Source organism: Staurois parvus, unplaced genomic scaffold (assembly GCF_062004578.1).
Source record: "Staurois parvus isolate SC_StPar_1 unplaced genomic scaffold, SC_StPar_1.0 ptg000104l, whole genome shotgun sequence".
Taxonomy (NCBI): Eukaryota; Metazoa; Chordata; class Amphibia; order Anura; family Ranidae; genus Staurois; species Staurois parvus.
Genome location: NW_028317900.1, coordinates 11,541,076 through 11,559,647, shown reverse-complemented (window position 1 = coordinate 11,559,647; position 18,572 = coordinate 11,541,076). Strand labels below are relative to the sequence as shown.

The window sequence follows — 18,572 nt, the reverse complement described above, 5'->3', positions numbered from 1 at the left end:
GAATGAATATGTTTAAAAAGCCTATTTGGAATGTATACTGGAGCACTGGAGAGAATACAGAGAAAGTTAGGTAAATAAATCATCTTGAACAAATTAATCCTGCCCAACAGCATTAATGGAAGATCCTTCCACTTCTGAGCCCTGTCTTTAAACGATCTAAGAACTGACAAAAGATAATCTAAAAAAAGAGGGCAGTGGGGGCTGAACATAAACCCCAAGATATTTGAACTTATCTAAGACAAGAATGGGACAATGAGGAGGAGATCGCAGGTCAGATTGTGCATCTAAGGGGAACAGAATTGAATTATCCCAGTTAACGCGAAAACCGGAAAAATCTCCAAATTCCTGAATAATCGAAAAGGCTAAAGACAGAGACCAGTCTGCATCCTTTAAATATCAGAGCATATCATCAACGTATAATGGAACTCGCTCTTCAAATCCCCCTATACACAGGCCTTTGATATTAATACCCTCTCTCAATTTTGCAGCCATTGGCTCAATAGCCAGTGCTAATAAGAGGAGATAAAAGGGCAACCCTGTCTGGTTCCCCAATAAATCTAAAAAGATAAGTTTTTAAGTTCATTCAAAGATTGTTACACCATATACAAAAAGTTTAGTGATTTAGATGGAACCAAGATCCACTGGCCAATGTTGCTTATCTCGCTCAAAGTACTTTCAGCAGTTTACCAAAGAAAGGCAAGGAACTCTACATGGTGAACTGCATATACAGTAGAGATGCACCAATATATCGGCAGAAGTGTTATCTGTATTTTACGGATAGGAAAAAAGCTGCCGATACATGCGTCTCATTGACTTTCATGTAAAAATACTCCCTAGTGACTTCAATGCAAAATCACGTCTCATAGATTTTTATGCAAAGTCTCATCCCTATTGACTTTAATGCAAAATTGCCAGCCACATTAAGTTTAAATTTTTTTTTAAAAAAAACCTGTCCGTTTTGGTTTTCGGCGAAATGCACCCTGAATTTTCATTTTGGTGCACCAATATACAGTGCAAGAGCGAACACGCTGTCCCACTGTATTTCACAAAAGTACCTGTTACCTGTTACACACTACATCAATTTTCATTTAAAACCCAGCCATAGCAACAAGGCTTTCACCTTTATTTCTTGAAAGCACAGGAGCAGAATAAACAATTCCATCACAATGGTACAGCTGTCCATCTGTTCTCCACAAAACAACCTTTTTTTTCCCTGCCACTGTTCCTCACTGAAGGGGACACTCCACACTAGGAACATGTAGAGAAAATCAAAAGGGGGTTGCTGCATCAATTTCTGGCTGCAGATCGCTCCACTATCACTAGGAATTGGAGAAAGAAGGCAACTCCCAGTCCTATACCTGAATGGCTCCGTGAATTAGGTTCCATTTATAAAATGGAACGAATGCTCTCCCAGGACAAAGGCTCAAATGATTGTTTTTTAAATTTTCCTTACACCTCATTGGGTATTCTTTACAAAGTAAAGCTCAAGGATGTCCAATTTCTATAGCCCGACGCCCGGGACATGTAGTTTCACCAAAAAATCATCACATAGGGGACTTTAACAAAAAAAGTTAGGTACATTTTTTATTTTTTTAATGGAAGTTACAACCCAGCATATAACCCTCAAATTTTTCAAGGCCCTCCACCCCTACATACGTATGCACGCACATAAAAGCACACACCGTTGTGCCTACACATGAAAATGTCGATTACGATACATGTTACATATCACTGCGCTCACCAGAATGAGAGCAATAATTCTAGCACCAGATCTCCTCCATAACCCTAAATCAATGACCTATAAGGAGCTTTAAAAGCGCCGCCTGTAGAAAATATAGGGTACTAAAGTTTGTTGCCGTTTCATGAGTGCATGTAAATTTAAGGTTTGACATGTTGGATATTTACTCTATGCAACCTCGTCTTTTATATTTTACAAAAAAATTGGATAATTTAGACCTTTGTGATAATATTGTGTGACATAAAAAATTGGAACTACCGCTATTTTATTCTCTAGGATCTCCGATTTTAGAAAATATATGTTGGGGGTTTTGTGTCATCTTCAGGCCTTAAATTATTTTTTAAACGTGTGCATAAAAATGGCTCTGGCAACGAAAGGGATAAAGGATAAGCCCGACACTCCCCTTTTCTGAGGAGCAGCCAATCAGTGCTCATTACACTGCAAGGTCTCTCACCTCCCTCCTAGTCCCCGGGTGCGGTGCTGGAGACAGGCAGGGAGGGGAGGAGGAGATATACAGCACAATGTTAAAAATATGAATTGTTTAAGTCGCCATAGAGCCCCTTTTGTTTTTAAAAGCCCCAGACGTCACTGAAAGCAATTTAAAATACGGTTTTGGATAAAATGTGTTTTTTTTTTTTTAATCAGGACAAGTAGATTGTCATGAGGGACAAGTAGATTGGGACACCGATTTAATCCCTGGACAAGTAGTTTTTTCAAAAATGTCCACGCCCATGAAAGTTTTACCACATTTATTAAGCTCCGGGGAAAAGGAGTGCAATTGCACTTGGAAAGTGCACAGTCTATTTGACTTTAGTAAATCCAGCCCATATATAAGCTGCAACACCTGACAAGTGTGGAGTTTACTTTTTTTCATCTATTATTGGTATTTCTGCCTTCTCTCCATTATTCAACTGGTTTCTTTGCCTGCTTCCCACTGCACACACATGCAATCAAGTTGATATTTTCCATGTTATTTGATTTATTTTCAGCCTCCATGTAGGGCTTTGAAGGGTGCAAAGCAGATATACAGATTCCCACTTCAGCATTCAGATTGGACAAGGCTGTAGGACTGCACGTGTATGAGATCTTACTTGACAACATTAAAATACTCTTAATTTGTATCAAATCGGATATGCCTATGTCAACATTTAGCCAAAATCCATGTGATGTTGATGCATTACAGCACATTGGTTCGTGTATACTGAAATCTGGCGGCCTGTACAATCACAATGTGGTGTGTGTAACTGGATTGGATTGTATGCATTTCTTAAATGGTCTATGTCTTATTCTTTACTTTTACAGAAGCCACCAAAAATAAGATTAAACATAAAATCCAGCCACAGGTTTCCTATGTGATGCAACAAGGGCTGCTTCTGATATAAGTGTTTGGCTGTCTTGTGTTTGGGTATTTTTACTGTGCAAAAAAAAAAAAAAAATAGCTGAGGTGGAGAGGCGGGTGGATGAGGTAAATCTCCACCTCAGCCATTCAGAGGAGGTCTTATAATTGCTGATAAAAATACTCAGCCCAACTCGATTTTCTTCCTGCAGCAGAAGTTTCAGTAACACTGCCGGGACTCAGCGCTGCATACTGCACATAGCTGATGATGCATACTGATTATACAGCGCTGAAAGTGACTACATCTACTCGCAAAGGAAATAGTTCATTTGGGCAAGTAAAGCCCAAATGAACTATTTGAAGTGATAGCAAAGCTGGAGTTAAGCTTTAAAGGATACGTTTTAGGTGTGAGGTTTTAGCAGATTCAATGTTAACATTAGCAGATAGGGAAGGGTTGAGTTTAGGGTATGCTATACAGTGATGCAGAGTTAAAGCTAGAAATGTTCAACAAATGGTATTAAACATACACGTTTCTGCAGTGTTTTCATTTACATTCTGACTACTAGCTCATGTGTATGCTACATTCAAGGCATGTATCTGGTGATAATGATCACAGTTGTCAGTCTGGGACCTATCAAGCAAACTTTTAATCTGTTATATGGCTGATGTCATAGCTGGTCACATGTGCAACCCCATGGTGATTACATATCTAAATAAAATGCTAAGATGGTAGTCTTTGGCACATAGGAGAGCTTAGTTCTGCTTTAAGGGTTGCGTACACTAAAAGGGAGAATTTGGACTTTGTTTCATCGCCTGCTCCAAGAATTGTTTTGCCAAAAACTAGCCTAGGTGTTACAAATTTCATGGTTTCACGACCTCTAAAATATAACAATGGTCTACAAGCATCATTATGTGTAGAGATAGGGATGTCTGTTTACCAATAAAATGTAAACAATGCTGGCATTCAGGTTGCTTACAAGGAGGCAGTTAACACACAAAGCAGCTCAGACTTTCCTTTTAACCCTTCAACTTTGATAGGAAAATTGCATATTTCCTTATTATTATTCCCCCCCAGCCTGCACCCCCCCCCCCCCACTTCTCATTCAAAATCAACAACACTATCATCAGTCCCACCCCTCACGCCAGGTTACCAGGTATCATCCTAGACTCCAATCTGTCCTTTCAGCCCCAGGTCCACTCGCTGACAAACTGTTGCGGAGGTGAAGTGTAGACTTCACCTCCGCAACATCTCCAAGATACGACTGTTCCTAACCCCGGAAACCACTAAGCAACTCATTCACTCCCTTATATCACGCCTCGACTACTGTAACTCCCTCCTCATTGGCCTACCTCACCGCAGGCTATTCCCACTCCAGTCCATCATGAATGCTGCTGCCAGACTCATCCTTCTTACTAACCGTTCTGTATCTGCCACCCCTCTCTGCCAATCCCTCCACTGGCTTCCAATTGCCCAACGGATAAAATTCAAAACACTAACACTGACGTATAAAGCCGTTCATAACTCTGCCCCAAACTACATCACCGATCTTGTCTCCAAATACCACCCAAACCGTACTCTCCACTCCTCACAAGACCTCCTACTCTCTAGCTCCCTTGTCTCCTCCTCCCATGCCCGTCTCCAGGACTTCTCCAGGGCTTCCCCCATCCTCTGGAACTCCCTACCCCAATCTATCAGACTATCGCCTACTCTGCTCACTTTCAGGCGCACTCTGAAAACCTCTCTTCAGGGAAGCCTACCCCACCCTCAGCTAATACTGGAATCCTCTACTCTTCCAACCACTCCATCCCCCACAGTTATTACCTTCTGTACCACTATCCCCTCCCTCCTAGATTGTAAGCTCCAAGGAGCAGGGCCCTCAAATCCCTCTGGTATTGAATTGTATTGTGACTGTACTGTCTCCCATCATAATGTGAAGCGCTGAGCAAACTGTCGGCACTATATAAATCCTGTATAATAATAATTAATAAAGTTGTCGCACAATATCTAAGAAAGCCTCCAAGAAGCCTACCTTACCTTAGCTGACTGAATGCGTCTGCTTCTGATCATCTGCACCATGGCATATAAAAAGGAGGAACCAGTGGCGGAAACAAGCATTTTTAGTTAAGTATTCCTGTTATATTTTCTATTATTATCTGTCATTACTTAAATATGTTTTATCTAAGTTCTTCTGTGATCTGTTTGCACATCTCAAATACAAACCCAAACCGTAAACTATCATATGACAGTGATAAAATACACTACTGCAGCAGGGCTGACTTTTATACACACACAATGAGGGGAATTTACCAAGAGTGGAGCAGACAGAATCTGGAGCAGCTGTGCATGGCAGCCAATCAGCTTCTAGCTTTCATTTTCAAAGCTTAAAGTGGTTCTAAAGGCTCAAGGGTCGTTTTACTTTCATGCGTAGAAAACCTCTGTCATTGAGCCAAATGAGGAGAGAGGGGCGGGACCGAGCTGTGGCTCCGTGTGTGAATAGACACATGGAGCAGTGGCCGGGGAGTGCCCATGCATGGGTGCCCCCATAACAAGCTGCTTGCTGTAGGGCCACCCGACAGGAGGGAGGGGCCAGAAGCGCTGGTGGGGGACCCGAGAAGAGGAGGATTATGCTGGCCATACATGGGTTGAAAGTCGACCGATTTTTTTTGTCCAAAAATCGGACCTAAGAATAATCGGCCAATTTTCGCTCAGTTAGTGGCTCAACGGCACTGGCCGATTTTTGTGGTTCCTCCCCTTTTCGGTGATCGGGCATGTTGAAAAATTCATGAAAAACAACCGATTTTCGACTCAATGATGGTCAAATTGTATGATCGTTTTTCCAAAAAGAATATACGCATGAGCCGTGACCTGGAAAAAACAGAAGTTTCGCCTGTTATATGGGGTGAACTTTATGACTTGGTCAGCCGATTTTCGAAATAATTGATGGCACCATCGGATAACTGAGCGAACAAAGTTTGCGATTTTCGGACGAAAAATCGTTAGGAATTCGAACCATGTATGGTCTGCATTAGGGATGCTCTGTGCAAAACCACTATACAGAGCAAGTAAGTAGAGACAGGTTTGTTATTAAAAAAAAAAACAAAAAAAAAAAAGTAAAGAAAAAAAAATGTAAGCCTTTAGAATCACTAACTGTACAAGCTCAAGTTAGAAACCGATTACTGTGTACAGCTGCTCCAGAGTCTGTCTTCTCCAATTTTAGCAAATTCTCCCCAGTGTGTATACATTTAATAAGCCAACTGTCGGCTTCACTGTCCCACCAGCGGGCCTGGGACCGGCGTGGCAGATGTTGCCAGATAGAGCGGAGGGAGATCAGCGAAAATTCATTCGCAAATCTTCTGTCCTGTGAATGAACATGAAAGCGTTGTGCATTATGTCACTTTTAGGTTCAGATCTGTCATTCCCCGGGTGATCAAGCACAATTTCAGTGTTACAGAGAAGCCTCTTCATTATTGGTGAATTCTTATCACTTCATTGAAGACACAGGATGTAGCAAGTCATTTTTCTATGTCCTTTGTGTGTATTGTCCTATACTATACTGAACAGAATCATGAATAATACATTAGTTCTGCAGACAGGTGTGAACAAACTATATTGTGTAACACAGGATATTAGGCAGAACTACAGATGCTGCCATTTGCCATTCAAAGACACTAGTAGATAACCCATCTGTCAAGAAGTACTAGTAATAATAAAACAGACTATCAGATTTCAGGCAGCTGCTGGTATTCAGAATTCGAGTGACACTAAACTCACATTTCTGATAAATATGCTTAAATAGAAGAACAGGGTGGATTTGATTTAAATCAAACTGATTTAAATCACGATTTAAATCACTAGTCAGTAAGGCTTGATTTAAATCCTAATTTTCTACATAAAGACTAATTCTTGCTGGTATAACTTTAATATGCAAGTAGATGAAGATTTTTAGAATAACTTTTCATATTAGTTTTTTCATCCCCAGTTTAATAGGTTAATCATTCATATTTGGACAACTTTTCTGTTGTACTTAGGAAGGAGAAAAATTACCATTACCTTAATACCGTATATACTCGAGTATAAGCCGACTCGAATATAAGCCGAGGTACCTAATTTTACCACACAAAACTGGGAAAAACTATTGACTCGAGTATAAGCCGAGGGGGGAGGAATAGTGCCCCATCGTCGGTGTCAGTGGGGGGAGGAATAGTGCCCCATCGTCGGTGTCAGTGGGGGGAGGAATAGTGCCCCATCGTCGGTATTAGTGACACCAATGATTGGGCACTATTCCTCCCACTGACACCAATGATACTTACCTTGCTGACCCCTGCTCCAGCCTGGGCTCGCTCTCTCCCTCCCTCTCCCATGGTACACACTTACCGGTCAGATGTCTTCCTTCTCCGGCTGCTCTCCTCCTCTTCACTCACTCGATCTTCGCGGTGCCGCTCGGCTCCTCCTCTCCAAGCTCCACCTCCTCGCTGGTGACTGGGCGCCTGTGTGCCTCTCCTGAGCTACAGTTCCGGCGGCCAATCACCGGCGAGGATTGATCCCGGGGGTGTGTCCAGATGACAGGGACGGCATGTCATCTGCAGACGTTGACTCGGGTATAAGCCGAGGGGGCCGTTTTTCAGCACAAAAAATGTGCTGAAAAACTCGGCTTATACTCGAGTATATACGGTAATAACAATTTAAATAGATTTATTCAACTGAAACAATAACATTACAGCATATGTTATTTGCTTAAACAAACATCCATGTTTAACTAATTTGGCTAAACAAAATATATATATTTTAAGAAACTTAGACTGTCAGCCCCTTCCTCCTCACACTTAGTTTCACTTTCTTCTTGTGCAGATCTATTCCACTCCAAACAATCAGAAAAATATTGTTTCTATTCTATTCACTGAACTTCTTGAAACTTAGCACTGAAGGGGTTGATTCTGTATTCATAGGTTTGTAGAAGTTAGGATTAAGGTCTTTTTCTTAACTCTGTTCATGTTATAACATTTTTGCTGTGAAGAAGAGGCATGTGATCTCTGCTGAGTCAGATTCAGTTTTGAGAACTGCAAAAGTAAACCGAGCATCTGTGATAATATCTTGTAGGCAGAGAAACTGCCCAATAATCTTACACAAACCTCTGGAAGAGCATGACATTGTGAATGGATTCATGGAATTTATTTACCAAAAAAATTAAAACATATACAGCCTTATTCTACATAATTAAAAAACTAATCTTTATTTCATGATGGAATAACCTTTGGATGGTAATATAATTTCCTCAAAAAGTATTTTATTCAAAAAAATCCGATTTAAATTAAAAAATCTGATTTTTTTTGATTTTTTTAAAAAAATCATTGATTTTTATCCACCCTGTATAAGAATGTATCTTCTATCACTCTTCCTTTGTTTCATCTGTCAGATGCAAGCCTTTTCTGTTCTCCTCTGACTTTCTGTTCTAGGGTTCTCTGTGCCCCCCCTTGCAAGTGTGAACATCGCCACCCTCTATTGCTGGCCGCCCCCAACCCCCCCACAGACTACACATCTACATTCAGAAAAATTCAGCTCTATGGGAATTGTAGTATGCACAGTGTGGAGCATGTGACCAGAAATAACATCACTGCTTGCTAGCTGTGAGGTACATCACTGGAGGATAGGGAGTGTGACAGGACAAAATAGAAAAAAAGCCTGAAAACATTAGTAAGATACCTAAAGTATCACTAAACCCATATCATTAAAAACTATGAACACATACTGTATTTCATGCTATTCAATCTCATTCACTATGGGATTTGTTTTCGGTATTCTGCAATAAAAACTGGTTGATCCTGGTTATCCATGTCCCCTGCAGTTGGGGATATTGCAGATCAGTGTAGGCAGCAAATGCACATGCTCAGTTTTTAGTGTATTTTTACCCTGAGCATTTCCTCCCCATCACATCAAAGCAGCCCATGTGACTATAGAGACAAGCCCCCCCCCTCCTTCATGGTCACTAACTAGCTAAACACAATGAGGTTGGGATATTACGTCTTGATTGATGGAGACTGCCTCCCTGTGCCTGACAAAATCCAACCACACCATGTAATCACCAAAATAATATTTTTTTTAAATATATATTTGTATGAAAATTTAAAACAGTTCTTGATAATTATTTTTACTCTGTATTCCAAAGGCTGTTTTTTTTTTTCATTTTGAATATATGTCTAGTAGCAGTGCCACTGTTCCCCTGCAGACAGGCTGGGAAAAAGCTGGGTCATGTGAAAGCTATATATTGGACTATGAAAATAAAAAGTAGTTAATTTAATTAAAATATTTACAGTACCAACATCCACATACAGAAAGAGAAGGGATAATGTAAATCAAACCGTGAGAGTTTAGTATCACTTTAAAAAGAGAAACACACACACACGCCATGGTACACTTGATATCAGGTGCTCTGGACAGATTTGTCAAAATTTTAAATATTTGGCTACAATAATAAGAGTCTGCAGGGAACAGTGAAGCATGGTGGAGGTTCCTTGTCAGTTTGGGGCCAAATTTCTGCAAATGGAGTTGGAGATTTGGTCAGGATCAATGGTGTCCTCAATGCTGAGAAATACAGGCAAACATATCCATCATGCCATACCATTAGGGAGGCCTTTGACTGGCTCATATTTATTTTGCAGCAGGACAATGACCCTAAACATACAGCCAATGTCTTTAAGAACCATCTTCAGTGTTAAAGAAGAACAAGGAGTCCAGGAAGTGATTGTTTTGCCCCCACAGAGCCCTTGTCTCAACATCAGCGAGTCTATGTCGGATTATATAAAGAAACAGAAGGGTTTGAGACAGCCTACATCCAGAAGATCTGTGGTAAGTTCTCCAAGATGTTTGGAACAACCTACCTGCTGAGTTCCTTCAAAAACTGTGCAGGTGTACCTAGAAGAATTAATGCTGTTTTGAAGGCAAAGGGTGGTCACACCAAATATTGATTCGTATTTCTCTTCTGTTCATTACTTTCCATTTTGTTAACTTATTAAAAATAAACTTCTATTTCTGAAAGTATCTTAATTTACAGTATTTTTAACACCCGCCTAAACCTTTTGCACAGTAGTATATACACTATATTGGCAAAACTATTGGGACACCCCTCCAAATCATTGGATTCAGGTGTTGCAATCACGTCCATGGCCACAGGAGTATAAAATCAAGAACCTGGGCATGCAGACTGCTTCTACAAACATTTGTGAAAGAATGGGTCGCTCTCAGGAGCTCAGTGAATTCAAGCGTAGTACCGTGATAGTTTGCCACCTGTGCAATAAGTCCATCCGTTATATTTCCTAGCTACTAAATATTCCAGTCAACTGTTAGTGGTATTATAACAAAGTAGAAGCAACTGGGAACAAAAGAAACTCAGAAACAAAGTCATGGGCCACGTGCTATGACAGAGTGGGGTCAGCGCATACTGAAGCGCACTGCACAGAAGTCGCAAAGTGTCTGCAGAGTCAGTCGCTAAAGACCTCCAATCTTCATGTGGCCTTCAGATTAGCACAACAGTGTGTAGAGAGTTTCATGGAATGGGTTTCCATGGCCGAGCAGCTGCATCCAAGCCTTACTCTGCCAAGTGCAATGCAAAGTGTCGGCTGCAGTGGTGTAAAGCACACCACCACTGGACTCTAGAGCAGTGGAGACGTGTTTCTCTGGAATGATAAATCAGGCTTCTCTGTCTGGCAATCCGATGGATGTGTCTGGCAGTTGTCAGGAGAAAACAAACAGTACTTGCCTGACTGTATTGTGACAAGTGTAACATTTGGTGGGGGGGGGGGGGGAAATTATGGTGTGGGGTTGTCTTTCAGGGGTTGGACTTGACTCCATAGTTCCAGTGAATACCGGACTCTAGAGCAGTGGAGACGTGTTCTCTGGAGTAACGAATCACGCTTCTCTGTCTGGCAATTCAATGGATATGTCTGGTTTGGTGGTTATTATTATTATACAGGATTTATATAGCGCCAACAGTTTGCTCAGCGCTTTACAATATAACAAGAGACAATACAGCAACAATACAGTTCAATACAAGAGGGATTTGAGAGCCCTGCTCCTTGGAGCTTACAATTGTTGCCAGGAGAATGGTACTTGCCTGACTGCATTGTGCCAAGTGTAAAGTTTGGTGGAGGGGGGATTATGGTGTGGGGTTGCTTTTCGGGGGTTGGACTTGGCCCTTTAGTTCCAGTGAAGGGAACTCTTAATGCATCTGCATACCAAGACATTTTGGACAATTTCATGCTCTCAACTTTGTGGGAACAGTTTGGGGATGGCCCCTTCCTGTTCCAACATGACTGTGCACCAGTGCACAAAGCAAAGTCCATAAAGACATGGATGAGCGAGTTTGGGGTGGAGGAACCGCACAGAGTCCCGACCTCAACCCAATAGAACACCTTTGGGATGAATTAGAGCAGAGTCTGCGAGCCAAGCCTTCACATCTGACATCAGTGCCTGACCTTACAAATGCGCTTCTGGAAGAATGGTCAAACATTCCCATAGACACTCCTAAACCTTGTGGACAGCCTTCCCAGAAGAGTTGAAGCTGTTATACCTGCAAAACCACTACAGATTAAGACTGGGATGTCATGTGCGTGTAAAGGCAGGCATCCCAATACTTTTGGCAATATAGTGTGTGTGTGTTACACGCACACAAATATTTTGCCCTGCAATTCTATTTTAAACTAATTGGGCTGTTTTTGAAGGCAAAGATTCACATATACTTTAAGAATGCTCATGTGAACAAGGCCTAAGGAGGGAAAGCCAAGTGGATCCCTCTTTGTCAGTTTGTATAGGATCACTGTGAAATTGTTCAGATAAGCTTGCAGTCTGTACCGAGATCTGCTCCAAATAAACATCCAAAAGGTAAGACATACTTTAAATTTTAGGTATTTAGGTGTGAGTGGAAAAGCAAACACAGAGGTGCTTTCCCTAATTTTACTGCAAAAGTGGAAATACACATTAAGTGAAGCTGACCTTTAAAATATCTCAACTGAACAATTGCATATCACTTATGAACAACTTTACTCCATACCTTCCATGCATTCATTGACAGATTCATAGTCTGCATATGTTCTTCCTTCAGGCCTCTTTGTCGGCTGCACAAGCAAGATTGTATGAGACTGCAAAATAAATCAAATCATTAAAAAAATATACAAGTGACAGAAGTAGAACAAAGTGTAGCGTTACAAGACTGTCAAATATATTTTCGTCTGAGTCCTTATGACACTAAAGTCTGGTATCCCCTCCCCTCCAGCAAAACGATATCTGTGACCTTCCTCATTGGCACCTGAATCTTTTCCCATTTTGATTTGCCAATCCAAGAGAGGACCTTACTTCAGTGCATGCACATGGGAGTGAATTCATTCCGGTACAACAATATATCCAGAATATACACTGAACAGGCAGGTAAATAGCTTTTACTGCAGAAAAGATATAGCATGCCTGTGAAAAAATATATGTTTGTGTGACTTGCAAGCCAAACTAAGTTTCTTCAAATGGATCACCAACATTAAACACATAACTTCAACTGTGCATATGAAATAATATACCTTTAAATGTTGCGCAACATTTAAAGGTATATTATAGCATGCCTCATTCAGCAAGAGAGCCTTCCTGTTGGAAACTTTTCTTTTGTTTTTGGAAAAGTTCTGTTCCACTTTAACAAACTGGAACACTCTTTCAATTGTAATTATTTACTCAACCTGCACACTTTCACACGATTCATTAAGTGTTCTTGCATGGCAAGACCACTTACTGTTATCTCACATATATATTCTTATTATTATAGCCAAATTTACCACCCTAACTCCTCCCACAGTTTTTATACTACATAGACAGTAATATACCGAAACGTGCGGATTGTTCCTGACTGGTGTGCTATTTGTGGAACGTTTCGCCGAATGGTTCATGAAATATCGGCGTTTTTGTGGTGAAATTGGTCCCATAAGAATGAATGGCGGAATGTTCAAAACTAGAGTGGGAGCTGACAAAAACTAGAGTGTGAGCTGAAAAACCAGGACATGATTTCTAAACTGCCATCACTCCCTCATTTTCAAGCCCACCTACACAAATCTTATATCAAATGTTCAGTTTTCCCTGCTGCCACTAAAAATGTCCACGGCTAAGCCATAGTCCTGATAGTTTTCACAATATGACCATTTGTTTGCAACTCACGCCGCCCATTGACATTCATTGAAACTCCACTCTAGCCACCTCAAATTTGAAGGGCAATTTCTAAACTGCAACTGTGCCTCCATTTTTAATATTTCAGAGACATACTATGCATCAAAATGTAGGTCTGGGCCTTGCGAGTCTCAAAATATAAAGCTCTTCGGTGTAGGATTTATATTTTTTAAACTACAATCGTTTGAAGATGGCAACCGCCAGTGAAGTGAGCAAGTTGGAGCAGTTTGTTTTTAATCGCTCTTCTCTGCCCTTGCTGTAGAGTGCGTTGCTATAGGAACCCAGGTGTGTGAGCAGGCAGCAGAGTGACAAAAGCTAGAGTGTGAGCTGAAAAATCAGGACATGATTTCTAAACTGCCACCATCCCTCATTTTTAAGCCCTAGACTACTGGTGGAGGAAAGAACACTTCACACAATTTCCCCAGAAATTGTAGCTTTTCTAGTTAGTAATGTTAGGCTTGATATGCATCTTTCCATGCCCATGTTTTGTATGTGCTGCCATTGTCATCAATAGATCCTATAACACTGTTTACTGCATGCAACCTTTGTAATTTTCTAAACTGTCCAAAAAAATGAACATACTAACCTAGAGCAATTCTGTACATTTTTGGTGAACAGAATGTCAACAGGAAATGCCATGTCTTGGGCCTCGTTCACATGGCGCATTCTTATCCGTACAGGGCAGTGTTTACAGGCACAAGGATGCAAAGGTGTCGCATGCATTCCCATGCCAGCAGTCCAATAGCTGTCACATTGGATGAAGCTGTGTCCATGGGACTGCAAGGACAGGGATGCATGCAACACCTGTACATGCTAAAATATCTGCAATATATACAGCTCATCCAGAACAGATTCCTTTTTTTCTTAACAAAACTGGAGTTAAGCCAGGTACACAGACCAAAATTTGTCCGCCTCAGCAGAACTGGCTGAATTTCAATCTATGTGTGGTCCTCCCATGTTCAACAGAAGCCGATCATTAGATCAGCTTCTGTAGCATGGTCCTGCTGGAAAACCTGCTTTAAACAGTGGTCTGCAAACAATGGCTGCACCCCTAATCAACGTATTCTGAAAGTGGAGGAGTCCCTGCTGTCAGAATACAATAGCAGAACGAGGGAGATTCCTGCTTCCACCTCATTTGTGTGGATGTAGCAATCTGAGTTTTTTGTTGAACTTACAGTTAGAAAAAACAAAACAACAAAAAACTAAGTATGTACCCAGCTTTACACTTTAAAATGAAAACTAAACGCTGGTTTTAAAAAAAGATTCTATTTAAGTACGTACCCAAACTTAAAAAAAAAACAAAATCAGACTGCTAGGTAATTGCCATGTTTTAGGTCTGTTAAAGATTCTTAACTTATTTTTTTAATAAACACGTTATACTTGCGTTCTCTGTGCAACCCTTCTCCTCTTCTAGGGTCCCCTGCCACCACTTGTGGCTCCTTCACTTCGAGTACCCCCATAAGAAGCAGCTTCCTACAGGGGCACACATGTGGGCTTGTTTTCAAGCCACACTGCCTACATCCATAGATACAGGCAGTGCTCCTTGGCCCCATCCCCACGTGACAGGATTTGACTAACAGCAGGAGCCAATGGCTCCCACTGCTGCCTCTCTGTCCTGTGAGAAGAAAGAGCCACTGCTCTTAGGCACAGCGCTGGATCAGGATAAGGCTCAAGTATAAGAGGGGGCTGGAGGGGATCCTGTGCACAAAAGGTTTTTTTACCTTTAAGCAAAGAATGCCTTTAGCCTTTAAATAAGAGCAATAAACACTTACGATCCACATAAAAATTCACTGAGTTGAATACTTCCTCTACTTTCTTATCTGTACTGTTACACAATTTTCTTTTTGGACTGCAGAATACTGTCTTAAACTGTGGAGAAGAAAATGGTTCTGTGGCCCTAGCATACATTCTTTCATAAGGTAACAACGCTGCTCTTCCATAGCTACAGTGTAATGAGTATTGTCACCCTAGGACAGGAAACATGTTACTGGCAGAATCAGCAGATGAAAATAAAGGAGAAAGTTTGGGGGAAAAAAGCAAATATGGCCAGCACATCAAAAGGTAAGAAGCAATATATTAGATTTTTGTTCTTGGGTTTAGTTACACTTTAAAGAAGTATAACCAAAGCTAATTTGGCTTTAATTCTCCAGTGACCTGTTTTCAGCCAACAGTGGGCGAAAGCCTGTTGTCGGCTGACGTCACTCAACTGGTCCAGGCTCTAAAAAGATCCCAACCATATGGCCAGGATCCACCTAGAAGCCTGGACCAGCAGCTGGCTTAGCCTCTCAGCAATCCACTGAGAGCCTGAGTCAGCCCCTATACAGCCCAACGCTGCAGTGAGTGCTGGAGGGGAAGAGCAGAAAGCGAGTCACAGCTCTGCTCAGAGTGGAGGGGGAATTGAGCAAATTTGGGAATTGTTTGTTCTCAGAGCAGAGCCAGCGGGGGGGACAGCTGCTGCATGGGACTGATGATGCAGCCACTTTTTTAAAGTCCATACTTCTCTTCTAAAATGGTATTAAATCCAAAAGCATTGTAATATATTGCTGCTTACTAGGGTGCACCGATAGCCTTTTTATATTGACGTGTACGAGTACAAATACTTTCGGTCAAGTACTTGCCAATACCAATACTGTGCGGTGCGATTTGCGTCCATACAAAATGTATGGACACAAATTCCACTGCAAAGAACAGCAAACAGAAGCCGTCTAGCCCGTGCTGTCATCCGTGCAAGAAGAGGAGAGAAAGCTGCTTCACAGGTCTGGGGGATTTAAACTCCCCATGACAGTATGACCTAGACAGCTTCTGATTGGTCATCACCTGTTTCACAGGTCTCACAATTTCAAATCCCCAGCCTTTCCTTCTGCGCTAACATGGAATCGGTGCAGGGAGGTTTCCCACATTGCCTCTGTGTGAACTCAGGCTATGACAAACCTGGGTTCACACAGGCGCAGTGAGGAAACCGCATGAGATTTGGAAAGGAATCGCATTCCTGTTCAAATCACATGCTATTCCTTGCGGTGCAATTTGAGTCCATACAATTCGTATTGAAGCAAATCAAATCACAAAGTATCGGTTTCAGATATCGGGAGCATTTTCACAAGTACTCGTGAAAATTACTTAGTATCGGCATTGATAACGGTGCATCCCTACTGCTTACTGATCATTAGATGTGGTGGCTGCATTAGTTTTTCTTTAGGTTATTTTCCCTCCTCTGGTTTTCACCTGGTGATCTGGCCAGTAACACACCTCCTGTATTAGAGTGCCCCCACTCTGGATGAATAGGCAACTGAGGCACTCTGGACAGCAGCATTGTCAGTCTGCGGGGAGGGGAGTGTTAAACACTCGCATATTTAGATTCATTAACAAATTAATGCCAAGCTTCAGCTAACACACTATAAGAAGTTACAGCAAACAGTTGTTCCTTTTGGGATAAAGATTTTATATAAAGAAAAGACAATCATTGTAAGCAACCCTATCAGTGGTAAGTGGTTTGCCTTAATCCTCCAACTGCTACATTTGCAGGTCAGCTTGGTCTGTTGAAAAACAACAGACTTCCTGTTTAGATCAGTCTCTCTCAACCAGGGTGCCTTGAGGTTTCTTCAGGGGTGCCTTGGCAAAATGTCTAAAAATTGTATACAAGCCAGCGGGTGGAACAAGCCTGCCTTTTAGTTACACAAAGCCACAGGTTTTCATTGTGCACCATTATGACCTTCTAGCTGCTGGCATCCTGACAACCAATGACATCATCAGTTGATAAGGAAAATGCTGGTTGCATGCACAGCACCCTAGTTTGACCCTCCCCTGTCCCTCTCCATCAGTGCTGGGGTCACGCTAGCTCAGTGATGGAGAAAAACTGAGGGAGAAGAGAAACAGTGGAATACTAGTCAGTACCAGTGTGCAAACGTGTATTTGCTCTGGAAGAATAAATCACCTCCAATGTTGGGTGTCCAACATGTGTGGATGTTGCTGCGTTATATAAAACTATTAGAATAGTTTTTCACATTTTAGAATGAGGTGCCTCAAGACTATCCATAATTTTAAAGGGTGCCTTGCCTGAAAGAAAGTTGAGAAACCCTGGTTTAGATCAGCAGGTGATAAAGGAAGAACACCTAAAATATAAAACAAATGCAGCCATCGCATCTGAGAGTTGTTGAGCTGCACTATAATAGAATGTTAGATTTGGGGTTAATACTGCTTTTACGTGACCTTGTAGATACAGGATGACAATGAGAAATAGCTATACCTGACAATAACAAGGGGCCCCATACTAATCATTCAGGTGAGCTGGGTCTTAAAAGGCAGTCACACTGCTGCTAGTCAGCTGCCACAAGTACTTTCCTGTCCTGATGGGTTGAATACCTATTCCCCCTGTTGCAAGCAATGGTTCCTCCTATGCCCTGTAATGATATATCAGACTATGGAAGGAACCACTGTGTATGGAGGGGGGGGGGATTAGGATCAACAAACCTGAAACTAATGAACACTTGCAGCAGCTGAGAACATAGAATTTCAAGATTGGGGCCACCGGGGAGGGAATTCTATCACCTTTCCGCAGATATCTGCTGATCGGGGTCACATTAATACTATCTCCCATCTGGTGATAATGGGGGGCGCTATGAGGGCTGCACTAAGGAGAGATGAAGGGAGACAATGCAGGCCTACAGCGATCACATTACGATCTCATACAGTGATCTATGGAGGAGAAACTATCATATCATCCGAATAACACGGAGCCGCGGCCATGTGTACAGTCCTCACTCCATGCCGTGTCACGCCGGCCTCTCACACACCATGCGGCATTGCTGCAGAGCGCGCTCACACACACCGTACTCCTCTCCTGCACGTGGAGCCGCCATACCCTGCACAATATACCGTACACTCCCCCCCGATCCCTCACTCACCATCTTCGACTTCTTCACAGAATTCCAATCAACCGTACACTCCACCGGAAGTTCTCCGCACACCTTCCGCCAGAAGTGAGGTCACGCGCACTTCCACTTTTGAGTATGGCGGAAGTACGTAGAGGAATGTTCCGGAAGTGGCTCGGTGTGGCTATGTTGTTGTTTGAACTGTGCAAATGGGGGCAGAGGAAAGGAATACATGTATAGACAACAACATAGAATGATAATAATATTCATTTTAAAAATAACATGAACCACTTGCCCTCCTGAGGATTTACACCCCTTCCTGACCAGGCCAATTTTTGCATTCGTTGCTGCATTACTTTGATAATTGCGTGGTCATGCAACGCTGCACCTGAATGAAATGTATGTCCTTTTTTTCCCACAATTTGAGTTCTCCTT

The 18,572-nt window shown here is 41.9% G+C and overlaps 1 protein-coding gene across 1 annotated transcript in view; it reads right to left on the bottom strand.

Moving 5' to 3' along the window:
- Positions 1-18,280, bottom strand: part of ERH (ERH mRNA splicing and mitosis factor) — a 38,945-nt gene extending 20,665 nt beyond the window's left edge. Inside the window, exons 1-2 of the mRNA XM_089671332.1 lie at positions 18,171-18,280; positions 12,119-12,206 (exon numbers count right to left, since the gene is read on the bottom strand). Of these exons, the coding sequence (XP_089527458.1) occupies positions 12,119-12,206; positions 18,171-18,173 (91 nt within the window). The 5' untranslated portion in view covers positions 18,174-18,280. The remainder of the gene's footprint in view (positions 1-12,118; positions 12,207-18,170) is intronic.
- Positions 18,281-18,572: the final 292 nt, after the last annotated feature.